The sequence below is a fragment of the Lepisosteus oculatus genome, chromosome 16 (genome assembly GCF_040954835.1).
Source record: "Lepisosteus oculatus isolate fLepOcu1 chromosome 16, fLepOcu1.hap2, whole genome shotgun sequence".
NCBI lineage: Eukaryota > Metazoa > Chordata > Actinopteri > Semionotiformes > Lepisosteidae > Lepisosteus > Lepisosteus oculatus.
In genome coordinates, this window is record NC_090711.1 from 86,801 (window position 1) to 106,021 (window position 19,221).

General features: G+C 36.3%; 1 protein-coding gene across 1 annotated transcript in view; it reads right to left on the reverse strand.

The window, feature by feature from the left end:
- mmp24 (matrix metallopeptidase 24) overlaps nucleotides 1–17,560 on the reverse strand; it is a 32,367-nt gene extending 14,807 nt beyond the window's left edge. The window contains exons 1-3 of the mRNA XM_006639676.3: nucleotides 17,048–17,560; nucleotides 1,556–1,704; nucleotides 953–1,069 (exon numbers count right to left, since the gene is read on the reverse strand). Coding sequence (XP_006639739.2) covers nucleotides 953–1,069; nucleotides 1,556–1,704; nucleotides 17,048–17,173 — 392 coding nt within the window. The 5' untranslated portion in view covers nucleotides 17,174–17,560. The remainder of the gene's footprint in view (nucleotides 1–952; nucleotides 1,070–1,555; nucleotides 1,705–17,047) is intronic.
- Between the last annotated feature and the right edge of the window lie 1,661 nt (nucleotides 17,561–19,221).

The window sequence follows — 19,221 nt, forward strand, 5'->3', positions numbered from 1 at the left end:
TTTTTTTTCATTTTTACTTATTGTATGTAAGGAAGTATACACTATGTTGAAAACACTAAACAGCAATCCCTCACACCGTAATTATAAACAGCAAACTGTTTAAAGGAATCCACAAAATTAAAAGGGCTCTGAAAACTGCAAATTTTACAAATGTATTTCTCCCCAGAAACAAGCACTGCTGTAAGGACACCTAAAACATTCTGGCTTCTTTGTAGTTCTGACAATTATGCATTTTGACAGCACTTAAAGAGAAGGCAATGCTCATTCTTTAAGACTGTTCTAAACATAGTGCAATTCTAAGTGATTTTATCTTAGGAAAACAATTTTTGTTTTCTCCTCATTGTCAAAACTGTACAATATGTGCCTGCGCACTACTGAAACTGTGATAGCTGAATGATCAAACTAAGGCAGAAAAAAATTCTATACTGTGTAAAAATTCACACACTTGTATGTGAAAAAACATCAAAACAAAATCCTGGAAATGAGCCAAACAGAAAGTAGATGGAGAGCTCTGGAGAATCAATACCAGCTGTAATGTGATGGAGCTAAGAGCTCTATTGCGGGAATTCTAGCTCTGGGCCACTGACCCTAGGATCAGCTTGCAATGGCATCCCATGATAAAAAGAGTGATGCAAAGCATTAATAATTGAGACCATTGAAAATACCACAATTGTGCTAAAGGAAGGCAAAAAGGGGAAAAATGTGTTCTAGGAAAGCAAGTAATTTACAGAAGGAGTTCACAGGGCTGTTTAAATTCCTCATCTTCTTACATTCTGAAGTGGGTACAGCATGAAAGTTCCTAAAACTAACTTCAGCTTTGATAAGTTCTACACCAATCAGATGCATGGACAAATTACGAAAACATGAAGGAATCAACTTTATGTCCATTAAGATTTTGATATTTTTATACCTAAGGCGTTATGGTTCTTTCAGAAAGAAGGAGCTGTCCTACCTATAGGTGATGTGTTTCTGCCTCCACTTCTGGCCTGTCAGCGCGTAGCGTTTATTTCGCCTCCTGCGGCTGATCCGTGGGTGATCAGGGACCCCACAACGAGGCTTCCTCATCCACCTGCACACAACAACAGAGGTCTGAGCTGAGACAGGACTGAAGATGCTCTTCTAGGGATCTGAAGTCCCCTGAACAGGGGAACTGCTGAGAATTACAAAATACTCAGATGTTCAACACCATTCATTATCCTAGTTGTTTATCATATTTTGTCAGAGAAAAATATGAAATATGAAGAAAAAAAGGATACCAGGATGGAGGTGTGATTTTCCTCATGGCATAAAGTGGGTAAAAATACACAATGGAAAAAAAAAACTCATTAATAGCCAGGCATTTTCTTACCTGAGCGTGTGTACAAATACGTGACTTAAAACTTTGTTATTCTTCACAGTACTGCATTTGTTATTACAGCATGCTATAGTTTTCTTTTGGCTACAGTCTTCACTTATTTAAGCTACTTTAAAACTTTGTTCCTTAACAATGATTGAAAATAAGTTGATAAGCCTGTCCCCTCTAGTGAAAGGCTTAGAAAAGCTTGTCATCACTCACTCTATTGTGGTCTGGTCCAGCACTCCTGTCACAGGTATGCCATAAAACCGCTGCATGGCAGCGACAGCCGACTGCATGGCTTTCTCCGACCTGAGGTCTGATGTCCGAATGTCATGGGGCAGAAGATAACCATAGTTTTTCAGCCATGTCTGAAAATCAAAGCAGCAGAGTGAAGATGCTGGTATACATACATGGCATTTCAGAAGTGTCAAATAAATACATTACTTTTAGAGAACACTTATGAGAAGAATTCATAAAAAAGCATAAAAAGCAAAACTGCTGACAAATAGATCATTTCATTTGTGAGAGGCACCATAATGTGATCATGTCTGAGCCTGAGGCAAAGAGGACAGAAGAAAATGTGCATGGTGATATCCTGTATTTCAGCACATTACTGAGTTTAAAACATGCATGTTAAGCACATGCATGTCATTTCAAATAGTTCATCTTAAAAGGAGTGTTTCTGCTTTCCTTTGTTTGTAAATAAAGGATACATAATACTCCCAATACTCCAAAAGATTAAAGTAAAATGGGCTTACTGATACACTGTATATGCAATTCTTCAAAAGAGGTTGTTCTGTAAAACACATCAAGGGTCTAATTGCTATCAGTCTTTTCACTCCAAAGATATACCCCACCTTGGTATACAGTACATGCTTACACCTTGGTTTCCAAGGTTTTATATATTCATAACAGAGAGCCATGATTATTACAGAAAATAGTAAAAATACAAAAAAAGTATAATCCTAGTATCTCATTTGTAAAGTTGTGTATTACCAATTTTAATCACAGCCCTTTTTGTTATTTACTGTTACACTATCACAAGAAATATGGACGTACATCCAGAAGACTGTGTGAACACATTCTAGATTCAATACTTCTATTGTAATCTCAAGCAAGAATGCTAATGATTCAGTAAAACGTTCTACTGTATTATTACAACTGAAATTTGGTCATTTGCTTTAGATAAGGATTAATAAACAGATTATAAGAAATAGCTATGATGAAGAAAAACCTTACAGTATTCCTGAAACAAGACCTCTAAATGATCTAATTGACCATATAAATAAAATGAGGAAAACATTTTAAAAAACAAATCAACCAAATATTTTTGTTTTATACAACATTCTGCTATGTTAAATAATAATCCATGAGCTTTTTTCATTTTAGCATGCAGTTAAAGATCCCAGAACTGGAGAGAAAAAATAAACTCTGACTCCAAATACAAGTCACCAAATTTAGAAAAATATTTGTACCTTTTATACTTTGTTCCTACTTTTTAACACTATTGAGTCTCTCTATTATGCTATTTGGAATGTCAGCCCACCATACTGTAACATTTCAGATAGATAAGACTTTGCTGAGCATGCTGACATCATCTAGGAAAAGAAGTTATGAAAACCCTGACAGGCAGGAAATACTTAAAAGCTTTTTGTCCACATGTTTGAAAGTTTAAATAGCACTGCAGAAAGCCCTTGGTGCCTCAAAACCAATTATGATATGTAGCTATTTTTTTAAAAATGTGGTTTAAATTCAGATTTTAACATTAGATACAATTGTGAACATTTTCAGTTGCTTCAGTGCATGCATGTACAGTACCTGATAACTGCTGCTAACTGCTCATTGATCTACTGTTTGTGACATTTGTGGTGTGGTTGTGCCTATGAATGTAGTACTGACTTTGCACTTTTGTGTTTGCAAAACTGAAATAGTTCATCATAATCAGCAGACACTAGTAGCTATTAGAATGTCTGTAAATTGCACATTGAATTGTAAATGGGATCAAAATAAATGTATTGAACTAAAAGCCTGTTATATGGAATTGTCAACAATAACAACGCAGATGATTGTAGAAATCATCACTGCTGTTGTGTCTAGGTGTGTCTGCATGAAGCAGATGATAATTATAATGAAGTGTGCCATCTTACAACAGATTAAATTACCACATTTCTTCTTGTGGGTATAAACACTGGATGCCCGAGATGAATTGTATTAGACAAGATACAGTGAAATAAATGGGAAGCAAATTTTGTTATGGAGAAAAAAACTTTAAAAATTACTCTGTAGACCATCTCATAATAATGATAAGAAATGAGAGTAGGCAATCTGGCACATCTATTGCATTTGGTAAAAAGGCACCTCCTCACAAGATTGCTTGGTTATCTTAGGCTGTGCTTATCATAAAACCTCCTTCACACAAGGTATCACCACCTTACAATTTATAGCCCTACCGCACAAAGAAGTAGAAGATATTCAACTTTATATTCAACACAAACTCAGACAAAAGACCCCTCCATAAGTGAGCTGCTTCAGTGGGTCGATTTTCTTTATAAATATTTTAATAAGAAAATGAATTTTTAAAACCTGTGGTTTATTCAATAGGGATCAGTTAGAGCAGCCTAAACTTACTTGTAGGTCTATTGTTGCTACTTTCTTTTCAAACAGAACATTACAGAAATAATAGTAATCTGCAACGAAGAACAGTATAAGCTTACTCTAGTCATGTAAGATGGCTCAGTTTAAAGTGAGGTTTGAATTAGAGTGATTAGAGAACACTCCTTTCAATAAACAGAACTGTGGGATAACACATAGACATCAACACTGAACATAAATTTGGACAAAGAATGTAAGGAAGAAATATCACAAAATTTAATTAATTTAAATAATTTCGTAAATAATTTTACCATAAATCTAAAATGAAAGTGCATTGCAGAAAAAAAATATTGCCTCAAAACCCATTGTGGACATAAAAAAGATTGTGAAATGAACTTGAAAACGTTTTGCCTTGTAATGAAATTTGTTCCATTTACTGTCAATTAAATATATTTTGAATATGTGGGTCAGGGCATCTTGGTTGATGCCAAACCACAGTTTTTTGTTGCAAATGTAATGTCTTATCTGTCCCAGTACACCTGTCTAGCATGAAATTACTTCATGCTCTTTGAACATGAGCAGTTAATAATCCCTCCAATCACTACAGGTGTCCACTGCTTGGAAGCATGACCATAATTTTTTCATTTAGATAGAGCAACATTTTGTAATCAAAAAAGTTTGGAGGATTGGTTTTTACAATCTGTACAAACTGTACACATTTGAATCAAGAGTTTGTTTTGTACATATAACCCACAGTGTCTTTTTTCGGTGTGAGAAATCATGTCAGTCCATGCAGGAGTCTTCATGCAATTTGCCAACTCCATCAAACCTCTTTTCCAGCAGTTTTACCCCTCTTCAGGAGAACATAAATGAAAGATGAGTGAGGAGCTGCATCAGAGTATTTTTTACATTTTCCAGTGAACAAAAGGCTTCAGTTTTAATGTTAAAAATTTTATAATATACTATAAAAGGTTGAATGTAATTATAGTGCAATTCCAGAAACAAATGAAACAGTAAAGTCTCACTGCAAAGGAACAAGTAGAGGTTAATTCCAAGCTGAAAGTAGAAAGAACAAACACAACATTGATATCTGAAAAAGGCTCAACAGCCAAAATGTTGTTTCTTCTTTCTACTTTTCAGAATGCACTTGACCTTTACTTGTTCCTAAATGAGAGACAATTTGATAAATGACCCGTTTATATTAATTTTATTTTATGGCTGATTCACCAAAGAGTTAAGAAAAGGGTACATTTCTACACATTTGTATACAGATGCACTTTGCTTGATGGTATTTTTGTAAAACATAAATATACAGCTAAAATTCCTGTTTTATCAGTGAAAATAAATATTTTTAATTGTTACTCAAACCTCTCCTCAGGCCCATTCAAAACACACCAGATCAGAACTATACTGTACATCTCAAGTGTAATGCAGAGGTACAAAGCAACAGCATGGTGAAGAACAAGGGCATGGTTGACATACAGGAGCCTGTGACTTCAGCACACTGACCACCTCCAGACTCCATTAAATGAGTTTGAAACAGCTACTAAGCTGAATTTTATATCATAATCTCATAGGCAGAACAACATTAACATAAGTACAAGACCCAGATTGTAATACCTGACAATAAACAATTGTTGCTTAAGATTAGTAGAACAAGCTAATGTAGTCGTGCCAACTGAAGCTGCATCTCACAGCTCAGGGGAAATAATTAAAATTAAATAATTCACTAATGCTTTTATATTACAATTACTAGAACATCATTAAAGCACCAAACAAGAGTGGATTTGCATTCATAAAACCACCACAAACCCAACTAATGAAAGCCATATTTGGAGTTTAGGAAAACCAGATGGTATCGGCACTGAAGAGGTACTCGGTTTTCTCTTTAACATGAAGCTCTATGATTCCATACGACATTCTTCTCTGCCATTTCTTTTATGTTGTATTCTGATGAGACTAAATAAGGAAATGGAACTGACCTGGGTTAAAATCAACATATGATATTTACCATGGTTTCTCAGTGACAATATACTAGACTATTTATTCTATCTCATTCAACTTCCTTAAGCTGTGCCTTCATGGTCTACTTTCCTAAAATTGTAAACCTTAGACTTAGATTCAGGTGACAGGATGAACAATTGTACAGTTCTTGGGCCATAGGTTCAATTCCATACCTGGGTGTGGAGTTTACCCAGGTATGTGTTGTGTTTTTTTCCTCTGGGTGCTCTGGTTTCCCTTGTAGTCCAAAGACAACACTGGTAAGTTGACTGGCTTCTGGGGACACTGGCCCCAGTGTAAGGATGTTTGTGTCTGTGCCCTGTGATGAACTGGGCTTCTGTCCTAGGGGAATCCTGCATTGTGCCTCTTGCTTGCCAGGATAGGCTCCGGCTCCTCTGTGACCCTGAATTAAAAGAACTGTCTAGAAAATGGATGGATGTTTTAGACACTACCTGTACAGTTTCCTACCATATTGTGATCACAGCTTGGGATCCCAGAACCTAAATATTATCTCTTCTCTGTTTTCCTGACTGTGTCTTGGGTGTTTGACATTTTTGCTCAATAGATGTAGTTCAATACCGGCATTCCCTCTTGTATCTCTGATGAACTAAGTAACCATTAACCATGTGTATGGTTTCAGTTCCTGCTGCTCATGTGCTTGTAGGCTTTTCCTAGTCTATTGTATCTGAGGAAAGTCTCATTATTAAGAGCTGTGGTTGCCATACAGATCCCTGTTGAAATACACAATTCAACACCAAAAAAGCAACATGAATAGGCACGTCTGGAATTGACTTTAGACTGTACTGTCAGATTCTCATGAAAATACCCCCTTCGTTAGCAATCTTAGCAGTATGTATTCTAGTATCCCATCACAGCTGTCACAAAAAAACTATATACCATACTATTTACCAGAACCAGACCTCCAACCTGTTAAAATACTCTGGGGCACATATTACTGCTCCTTTCTGTTTCTTTACTTAATAATAACTTTACTTAAAAGGCTGGAGCAGTGGCACTGTGGCTAAGGGCCTGTGGCTGTAAGGTTGCTAGTTCAAATCCCACAGCTGGCAAAGGAATCCTACTTCTGCTGGGACCCTAAGCAAGGCCCTTAACCCTAACTGCTCCAGGCATACTATACAATGGGTGACCCTGTGCTCTGACCCCAAGCATCTCTCCCTGTCTATGTCTCATGGAGAGCAAGCTGGGGTATGTGAAAAGACAAGTTTCTAATGCAAGAAATTGTATATGGCTAATAAAGTGATCTTATCTAATAAGCAAAAATAACAGTGAGAGAGAAATTAAAATCTATTTCTTCTAAACAGCATCAGTTAATACCTGATATATTTTTTTATTTCCATATAAACAGTAACACTATAATTAACCAGCACAACACCAATAGGTACACCTCTGGTGCTTCTAGAGATCACGTGTTATATTATGTTATATTTTAACTAATCCTTTGCTTCTCTTGCTTGGGCATTTGGCCCCATTAGAATGTCCCTTCATTCCTTGAATCAGTGGTTCTCAAACTGTGGTACGCGTACCGCCGCCATGCCATATGACCCCAGAACTTTGTTGTGTACACTGAAAAATTGGGACGGGTTTTCATATTTTCTATTTTAATAAAATTAGTTTGTGTCGAATACGCAGCCAACATACTACGCGCGCTAATACTTGAGTGGACACAACAGCTACTGTATAATTCTATGTCATAGCCTACGAACGCAAGTGACCAACTGTATCTAAAAAAGTTATCTCCAGCAAATAGGGAGGTATGAGAATGTGCATGATTTTGGAACACCGCCAATGTTGTGAGCACAGGAAAGCATAGAAATGCGTACTACGAACGCTGGCAGTCTTATGAGCACAGGAAAGCGTGATAGATATAAATATATTTAAGAACTGTTCTAGGTTAATTTGAGGAAAAATACACTGAGCGTCTCTGCGTTTCGCTCCCATGCGCATGAAATAAAAACTTATTTAAACTTCTGAGACAAACTCCTGAAATGGTGAAGGGGAAAAATGCAAGCTTGCGGATTGCTAAAGCAGGTAAGCCGCACACTACTTGTGAAGAACTTTGTTTACCGTTGGCAAAAGAGCTGACACGTATTATGTGTGGAGAAAAAGCTGCTGAACAGCTCAACCTGTTGCCCCCTCCAAAAGACAGTCACTCACAGGATTATTGATATGGCAGATGATGTCAAAAGTACACTGATAGAGCACGTTAAGATGAGCAGTTGCTTTTCACTGCAATTAGATGAGTTTATAAATGTCGTTGATTTGGCCAATTTGCACGTTTACATTTGATACGAGTTTGAGGGCATGTTCCATGAGGACTTTCTGTTTTGTAAGCCGCTACCAACAGGAACTACAGGAGAGCACATATTTCAGCTTCTGAATGAATTTATCGAAGAGAATGGCATCGACTGGATACAATGCGTCGCAGTTTGTACAGACGGTGCTAGAGCGACGACAACCCGAAACAGTGGTGTTTCACTAATTAGAGAAGTTGCTCCAGATAATAACTGCAGCATCCACTGCGAGGCCATGGCCGTTAAGAAAATGCCTGACGATTTAAAATCTGTTAGACTCTGTTGTGAATTGTATCAAGGCTTGACCAATGAATTCACATCTGCTCTAGAAGCTTAACAGATCTTAAGCTAAAACAAGGTTTTAAAGTAGACTGTGGTGGTCTGCATTGCATTACTGTGTTTTTATTCAATCGTGAAGTATAACATGGTTGAACCTTTCAGTAATCTGGTTAAAAAACTCTGCTGGAATTAAGGAACATGCAATACAGTGTTAGTACAGTATGACTCCACTGCTCCATCTACAGCCCTCTAGTGCTGAGTCGGACGGTGTGTAGGACACCTTCCTCTCTCTGCTGACACCTGTCTCCTCAACCTGTTCTAGCCAAAACTTTACATGTGTTTGGAATTATATTCCCTGCAAATCTTGGACTATCCTTTTGGCTGTAATGTTGTGACAGCATATCCAGCTGTCTCATACAGACTTTCCAGATAATGTAATTACTTAATTCCAAATCAGACAGAAAGGTTTTGAAACAGAAGAACTCTGAACTAAAAATATGGAATTAATGGACACTTTTTACCCAAATTCCAGTGTTTAATTTAAACACTGAATTAAACTAATTCATTAACAAAAACATTACATAGACCAAGACCATTCTGACACTACACAGGGTCTGAGAAAAGTTATTTTTGTTCATAATACATTGTGACCTAGATTGGGGCAAATAGAGTAAAACACAGAATTACCCAAATTGATCTCCATTACTCCATGATGTTATGTCAAGCATCTTTTATTTCACACTAAATAAGATTACACAGTGTATTCAAACACAATCGGAGTAAAACATTGCAGGATATGGTTGAGATAAGCACTGACATGCTGGCAATGACACCGAAGACTCACTTCTCAACATAGTGGACTTACCCATGAACGACAAGGAATACAGTAAGATGCTCAAGGAAAAGGAGGACAGAGAAAGAGAGAGGGAGAGAAGAGGAAGGGGGGAGGGGAGGTTAAGAGTCATCTGGGGATAAGGGAGGAATGCAGTTCAGCAGTAACAAACCAAAACTGTTCTTCTCTGAGGATAAGACTGAATAATGCAGTTGAATCAGTAATGAATGTGCATGACTGAGGCAACAAACTACCAAGGCTTTTGAGCTAATATTTAAACTGGTTGTACAAGACCAGTGAAGGCTTCAATTGCCATTATCCTTGATTTTATGCTTCCTCTGATGAAACATGAAATTAAACCTGACTCTTCCAGATCCAAGTAGTACTGAAATCTTAATAATAAATGCAGAATTGTCATATAATCTTTCATAAAAGATTAGATGCCAGGAGAGACAACAAATTATGCTGAAGACTTATATGGGACCTAATATAATAATTCAACATTCCCAGGACCTCAGGATGAATAGTGAAACACAAACCAGAGGTTACAAGTAGTAACTTCATAGAAGTGCATTTAAATCTGATAACTGTAGGTACTTCTTAATTCAAAGGGTTGTGGGAGTATGGAAAAGCTTTCCAGCCAGGCTATGTGCCAACAGCTGTAACCACAAAGCAACTGTGCTGTCCTATAAGATAACAAATGTGAACATTTGTACACTATAAAACGATAAAACTGTAATACTGTATTAAATTTTCATTCATTTAATAATGATTATTTTTACAAATCACATCAATAAAATAATAATCCTGTGTGTTAAAGATCTTGAAATCATATTTTATTAAAAGACTTATATTTTTCTTTAAGTATACAAATATCAGGACCTCCAGGTGACTGAACCAGGATCTTTACTGGGTCGTGTCTGAGTTAAGTAATAATCCACCTGAGATTTTCCATAACTCACAGAGGGCTGAGGGAACTAAGAGGCAGGGATGGAATGTGAAAATATATAATAATAATAATAATTATTATTGCTTACACTTATATAGCGCTTTTCTGGACACTCCACTCAAAGCACTTTACAGGTAATGGGGATCTCCTCCGCCACCACCAATGTGCAGCATCCACCTGGATGATGCGATGGCAGCCATAGTGCACCAGAACGCTCACCACACACCAGCTCTCAGTGATACAGATGCTCCATTTTGGTGGTAAGAATTGTCTGACTTGTCCTCAGACAGTCTTTTGTTCAGTTGAAATGACATTGAACCATTAACCTCAGCTCACTGATGTCTTAAACTTTAGAAGACCCTTAGATCAGTTCACCTGAGCCAATACGTGATCACAACATAATGAAACACTACTGATAAAAAAATATGATGCATGCTTTGTTATACTTGCATTTGTGAGAAAGAAAATTCCAGAAATGGAATAATCAACATTTTACATTAAATCACACGATTCCACCCTAGAGGGTAATGTGTTCAAATCCCAGGAGGGAATTTGTAGCTGTTACACTGTTTAAAAAGGTATTCACTCAGATTACTTCAGTAAATACCTTGTTTTATAGATAAAGGTCCAGGTCCTCATTGTATATACAAATGTATTCTTAATTATTTAGTTACCCATTTAAAGCATTTAATTTAAAAAAACAATATTGATACAGATAAGGAGGATGCTGTAGCTGAAACATTAGTTTGTTTTACTCTTCACTTTTCAGCTTGGAATCAATATGATTATTTAAAAAAAGTCTTATGTTTAGTAATATATTTAATTGTAGAATGTAAATTCTGAATCATACCAATCTTAGCACATTCTGACATTTAGATCTCTGTTATGTTGTAATCTTATTCTCAGTATTTCTTTTAAGCTAATGCAGTGCAAAACATGTCACATTGGATCTATTCTAAATTTTTAGTTCATAATTCTATCTGCCACTCAGAAAAATATGCATTCATGCAATTTGTCACCAAATTGCCCTTTAAGAATCCATGCTAAAGCTTGTATTTTACATTAATTCCTCAGCAGTCGCAGAAATCCTACAACAACATAGTTTACCTGAAAAAACTACTTTATCTGAGTGTCTGATTTGTCTACATAAGCCAAATGTCCTGTTTCCCAGGGTATACAGTATGAGGCTACATCACCCAAACCATACTGGGCAAAAATACAGTTTCTCAAACTAATAATACACGTGAATAACACTCAAAACATGAAAAAAATATCTTCTGTTTGTAACTTTAGATTTGGGTCATAAGTTACTGTGATACTTTCTTGGGCTATCCACTACTCAGTCTTGCAACTCAAAACAAGACCAAAAACACTTTGAGCCCTACAGAAATATTGTATTACTTCTCCAAGCTCCTGTGATCTGTGAACTAAGCAAACATTTGTAAGTCTGACTTAAAATGGCTGACTGCTAATCTTTAATTATTCTGCTTTGGAGCCTCATTATCAACATAAAAAGGTTTCATGCAAGGCAGCCAATCAATCATCCCTGGAAATAGAAAACTGCAAATGAATTAAAAGCTGTCAATTGACTCAACACACAAACCTCACGAACCTTTATGTGGAAGAGTAAAGGCAAACTTTGAAAAAGAATATAGTAACTTCACTAAATGACACAGTCCATTATCATTGAACCTAAATGTAATAGAATTATCTGTCTTATTCACAATATATGCCTAAGGAGATAAACCAGTCAAAACAGTTTCTTACACAAGAGCTCCTTGAACAAGATAGAAGTCTGCATGGGATAGGATGCTTTTATAATCCATGTTTTGAACATGAATAAATTTAACCTCATGCAAGCATTTTGCAAGAGACACAGTATTCTCTTTGAAGTAACATCTTCCTAAGGAGAAGCACAAATACAGAGTGAAAATAACTTTTTTATGTCAATACAAACATTTTATCTGGCGTAAAACCAACACAGCAAATCATCCAGTCAGCACCATCCATACAGTCCAGTATTGTTGCAGCAGAATATTAGAAGAAAACCTGTATCAGTCTGCTAAGGACTTAGGGCTACAGTGAAAAATCATTTTTCAGTATGGTAATGATCCAAAGCATAAGGCAAAAGATACACTGTAGTTGCTTAAGAAAAAGAAAGTGAAAGACATGGAAACTGCTGTTTTTAAGCAAGCCCCTGGCAACTTCAGAGAGCTTGATGAAAGAATCTGCAGAGAAGAATGGGTGAAAACTGTATCAAACTGGTGTGAAAACTTTGTAGAGACTTATCCAGAGACTTTAATTGCTGCCAAAGGTGCTTCAGTAAACACTGAATTCCAATATCTGAATTCTTATGCAATTAACATATTTTATTTTTTTCTCTTTAGTTTTCACAGACATTAATGTAATTTGTCTGAAACCTAGAAATCTTCATGTTGAACATTCAGGTTTTGAGTAAAATATTAAGCTGTATGTATAGTAAAAATATATATTAATCATTTTGGGATTTAACAAAATGGGACACTATAGGAAGGGTGTGAATACTGTTTAGACAGATTTACATGTTGATTATACAGGCAATTGTTTAAAAGTGAACTGTCCGTCCTCATAGGAAGGTACTCTTTCACAATTGAAAAGGGCTAAAAAAAATTCTCACTCCCCAGAGAGCATCAGGCACTACTGTTCTTATACAGACAGGTTACAATGATTATCTTTGTTGGATACATACAAATGGGAACAACTGTATTAATTTAATCTCAGCCAAATACAGGAGGTACAGTAGCACAATCCTATTACTTGCCTTAATGTAAAAGGGTTCCAGCTTAAAAAGCTAATGATATATGCAATGCATTTCTTCAGATTTAGAGGTTAATTGTATCTTCAATACACTCATTTTGTGACCATGTATACAGCTGAATATGTTGGAAAAATCTGGATAAATTGCTTAAACTTGCTTAAGGCTATTGGAGCCATGTCCCTACCTTTTGAACATGCAATCCCCCCGTTACGTATTGAGAGCTGCAACAATTATTTCAAACTGCTGCTCACTCATCACTCTGTACTCTTGCTAATTGTTTTTGAAAGAAGATTGGTAAACTTGATAAGTATCTTTTCATTTGCAAAGGGTTCAAGGTTTCATAATAAGTATAAGCAGTTGTGGTCACATTTAAACTCACTGAGTACTTAAAGCACCACAGCTTTTGATTCTTGTGTAAATGTATTTATACTGTACTTTGCACGTTCCATTTTTCCCTGACAGGCTTTCCAGTCCCTATTGACAAGCACCCTATCCCACGAAGCTGCCATCGCCATTGCCTGACGGTTGGCATGGTGATGACTGGGTGATGCGCTGTGTTGGGGCTTGCAACAGTCATTACACTCTAGATTCAATGACTTCCAACTCACACACAGAACTCTGCAAATCTTTCAAAGTAACAGATGGCTTCACAGTGGCATCCCTAACCGGTCTCCTGTTTGGCCAGTTGCTCATTTTGGAAGGGTGGCCTTATCTGTGAAGTGTCTGGGAGTTCTGATGCACATTCCACTTCTTAATGATAGACATCACAGCACTCTAATAGGAATGTGATCCTGATATGTCCTTCTACAACTTTATCTCTAATTTGTTTCAAAAGCTCCTTAGTCTTTGTCTCCACTTTCAATTTGTCATGAGTGTGGGCTGTGGCTTGAAATGTAATATCTATCATAGGGAAATTACAGAGACAAACATATTTATTCTGAAGTTAAGTTATACCAATTTGGTTACACACAGACAGACACCATTAAACCAATGTTGTGACCTTTCAAACTATTTTTGTGCACCTGAACTGATTTAGGGTTGCAGCACCAAATGTGTAGAATACTTATGTAACTCAGAATCTTCCTTTACAATTTAATGTAATATATGTTAAAATGTTTTTCTAATTTTAAAATCAGCATGATCTAGTCTTCATTGATAAATATAAAGCCCTGTTTGAATGTGTCAAGTTTGCAAAGCTGACAGTAAAAAGTTTAGAAGCCATGCAGAGGAGAGAATACTGAATGCAAGGCACTCTATACGAAGAAACAAAATTAAATAATGGAACAGAAATACATACTGTAGGCATTCAAAATACAATCAATCATTATTTGAATATCGAGGAAAAGACAAAAAGGACTAAAATCTAATTTTTCATGTGGTTTTAATACCACTTCAGAGTTCAGTAATTTATGTTTTAATCATCTGAATGCTTTGCCAATTGAAAAGAACTGTGGATTACCTTTCTAAACAAAAAATGTCTCATCTATAATTTATGATGTTCTACAAATGTTTCTGGAAGAAATCCACTTATCAAGATTATTACTAAAGTTAATGGAGTGTGCAGAGTTTTCTTGCAGTGATATACAAATTTGCCTTACAAGTGAAGCAAAGTTTGAACAAAAATATACACATTTATTTTTTTAATAATACAATTAAAGAAATAGGGATATCACTCTGACACCTAGTTATTAAAATTCTACACATGAATGTGGTAAATTAAAAAAGTGTTGACTGAGTAAATACATCTGTATGAAGTACACCTTGAGCACTTTAACCTTCTCTTCCCACTTCAGCAACAAATTGAACTAGCAGCAGTAAAACAGTATTTCCCCTACCACCGTGACCCTTGTAAACAATTCCCAATGAGGTCTGGGACACAGCAGTCCTGCTAAACTCAGCTTCCTAAGGTTGAATATTTCAACAGACTGGACACCCTAGGAGACCATACATTGCTTTGCAGTTCGCCTCTACCAAGAGATGCAGGATTAAAGACAAATAGGAAAAAGCCACTTTCTTCATGGTTCATTGTAGAGGGGTGAGGTTAAAATAATCAGGAATGGAAGATTTAGAATATTTAGATCTTTCTGTTTCAGCCTACTGCACTGGTTAGCTTTAAAGCAAAGTAATCATTCACTATCAGAGGAAGTGTTGTTATTTTTTACAGTGCATACAGTGCATGCATCCTTTGAAATGACTCGTACTTCTTAGACTTCCCTAAAATGATCAGGGCTACCACGCTTCGTTTCTGCCCGAGACGAGCTGGAATGCTATGGTGGAACGAATTCTAAAATCTAAAACTGCTTTCTTACCTCACTGGAGAAAATCCTGGACGTAATTACTGTACGTAATTAGGACTATTTTTTTACACGAAATTGATCAGTCAGCATTTTTGTAACTTCATAGTACTTTTTATTCTACAGCAAAAAATCTATTAATCGTGGCAGCCAATTACAGACATACAGTAAATACGAAACTGAAAAGCCACAGTTTATACCTCTCACCCCCAACCACAAGCCATCGTTTCTACAATGACTTCAAAGTAATCCCTACAGTTCCCGCGTTTAATCATCTGTGTTAACATGAAGAACAATGCAGACATGGACTCCAATTTCAAATGTGATAAAGATATGCATGTAATAACTGCATACTTTGTTTGTTTTATCTTTTGTAAGGAATTTTCAGGATAAAAGAAGTGCATATTTCCACAAGAATAATAGTGTATTCCTGTTTCTTTCTATCTTGTTGAAACGTCCTTTCGGTGCCATTTTAAACAACTGACTCTCTTAACACATTACATATGAAGAGTTCAATCGAACATAATTAGTAATCCTATTTAATACAATATATACGGTACATTCTGCTTTTAACGCTACATGTCACCAGTGCCCCCTTCTGCTCTCATGCGTCTCTTTGCTGTTTTGATAAATTATGAAAGAAGCTATATTTGGAATCCAGGAGAATTCTGATTTTTGCGCTGCACACATGAAAGCAGGCGCAGGTGTCGTCGTGTTTCACTGGCATTGTCTATTTTGTGTTCTGTCATTGCAAAAATAAAAACGATTCAGAATATTATGTATATAATTAATTCAACAGCACAGGGAGAAGGGCGGGTGAGAGATGTTAAATTTATCTCGAATGATGGAGGTTATTGTGAATCGTGTTTCGTATAGGTGGGTGAATTCTAAACAGTAACACAAATCGTAGCACGCGTTTTACTATTTCTAAGGAAATAAAAGGCCAGGCCAGTATAGTTTTTGTATATTATTCAACCACATCAAGACAGACTTCAGAGCCAAACGCCAGAGCCGAATCTTGATGTTATTAATATCCTTTATTTTAGAAGTGAATATTACTGTATGCAATCAAAATAATACAGTGAATAATGCGCGAAACTAAATGTGTATCAAGTGAAAAGAACTTATTTAGACCCATTATTTCGTTCATTACTACAAATCAATTGACATGGCAAACGTTTTCAGCAATACATCAAGACAAACGCATCTTTGAATAAAAACAATCGGCAGTAAAATCAACACCCTATGTTCCCCATTGTTCTATAAGCTGGTTTACAATATATAAAGGTACATCTATACATTTTTAATTGTATCTGTAGAAATACAGCCACATACAGATTTTATGATGTACCTCAGTCTTTTATTGTTATATATTTCCGTCTTCTAACAATTATAGCCATGGTAACTAATGTGACGACTGTTATTCCACTCAAATACTGCTTTGCTGTAACATTGATATCCTCATAGCTAAATCTGTATTCGATTCCTGTAAAATCTGCGTGTAAATAACCTATTTCACAAATTACACGTTTCAGTGCGATTTCTAGCCAACAGTGGTAGTATCGAATTGGTTCAAACGGAGAATAAAATGCTTGTACATGCAAAGCGATGCTTTGAAAGAAATTCCACTCGTCGTTTCGGTTCTTCTGACCTACCTCTACGATGAAGGTCTTCTCTTCTCCACAGACTGAGACTACCCAGAATAAAATATGAAAATAGCAGGTTTTCCAACAGAAACCGGGAAGCCCAGCTTTCCTCCGCTTTACTCCCATTCCCGTCATGGCTAACCCCTGATATCCCCCTCGGTCTGTTTTTTGGGTTTCCAGTCTTAGATCCCGGCTTTATTCCTTAGTGGACTGAAGCTCCTTTATTCCCTTTTCAGGTTTATTTTCACCGCAGACCAGGCACTAAACTCGGGCCCCCATTGCGCAGACTCTATTCTTAAAGCCGAACGCCTTGCTGAAGTACAGTACTGAACTGGCAAAGCTTTCTTGACTGAGCTCTTCTGCAGCGTAAGCTTTGGCAGCCTGACTGGGGACGCGCATCTCCGAGATGCCACATCAGTTGCCTCGCCACAGGCAAACATTAAGCTCCACAGCTAAATACTTAATTATAGAATGAGATTGCATTGCTTTATGAGTAACCGCTTTCGGAGTGCATACTGTCTATCGCGCCGTTAAAGCCAATCCTAATTTCCTGTTTTTTGTTTGCCTTTTGTTGCAGAGAAGAAAAAAAAACAATCTCTATGGCTGATGCTCACAGTTAGTGGTGTCCAAGGGTGATATTGCATATCGAGGATAATTGAGGGTTTATTCTGGTGCAGAACTTATTGTTTTAATGCTGTTTTTTTTTTTTACTGGTGATACAAAATATAGAGGTCAATATACCCAAAATCTCCAGATGCATTAAACACTTATTCTATCTTTATTTTACATAAATGTTTATTCAGAAAGTCTGTATCTAAACATCAATATCCCAGTGTTAAATGGACAAAAATAAATATATAAAGTTTGGAGTCACTTTGCCTGTTTGCCTGTTGTTTGCACAAGGTAGTTTGGGGTGAACAGTTACAGCAATAATTAAATATGTGTTTTATGCTAGAAAACATTAAAAAGATGTATTTAGAACACTTGGTAAAAATATTTAATATGTTAAAAATACAAGTACACAATAAATGTATGCTCCTCTCATCGTCGTCATTAAAAATAATGGATGAAATTGAGAGAAAATAAAGAAGTTTATGCATCTCCTTTTCTCAATTCAAGTACAATAACAAGTCTTTGTCAAATATTTTGAGATAATACTTTCTGTACTTCAGCAGTTTATGACTGTGTATAAAAAAGTTTATATTTGAAAGTGCAGAAACAATAATATCACCTCAGGGTTAATTGAAGTTATTTGTTATGTAAATTGGGGAAAAGGCTAGGTGCTCACTGTAATTCATAAAACATCTGCACAGGAACAACAGATAAACCAGTGAATCACAGGACGATCCCAGTGATACTCTTCCACAATCTACTGCTCACAGTATGGAGATCTCAATGTAAGGAAATCATCCTGCTGCTTCTTGAAGGCACCCATGGTATTGATTTCAACAATAAGGCTTGGTTGCTTCATTCTGACTCTCACAGCCCTTTGTTTAAAGATGGTCTCCTATTCTCAGTCTTACAAGCATTCCCTTTAGTTACCACTGGATATTAATCAACCTTGTTACCTAACGTTTATTGGATACTATAAAGGCAAAGTCCCTTTTGAAATGTGTCAAGATCTTGCTTAGTTTAATTTAAAAAAATTCCCTTAAATTTAATTCTACACTTCACAGTTCAATGTAGCATTTTATTGGTCTTTTTATAGTGTCACCACATTGTCTTTGAGAAGTCCACAGAAACACCCAACTTTTTTCACTGTTGCTTTCTCAAGCTGAGTACCACCCTTTTTGTATTTTAATGTATATTTATCTTAAAAATGTCAAAAATATTCATGAATACTGTTTCCAAGAATTCCAGCACCTAGAACTTTATGCAGCCTCTATTCAACTAGTTTGCCATGTGTGTGACAGACTCTCCCAGAATGAGGTTACATTTCAGTCAGCACAAATGAATGAGTACAGTGTTGAAACTCAGAATCAGGTACAGCACTGATACCAATTACAGTTCTCATTTGACCTTTTAAAAGATTACACCAAAATTACAAATTAACCCCAAATAAAAAATCTCTGAAACCTATTAAGAACTCAGCTGGAAAAAGCAGCAGACAACATACTGACAGGGCCAGGTCTAGGACCAGCTGCCCTACTGAAAGCCTGTGAGAAATATGCATTCAATACACT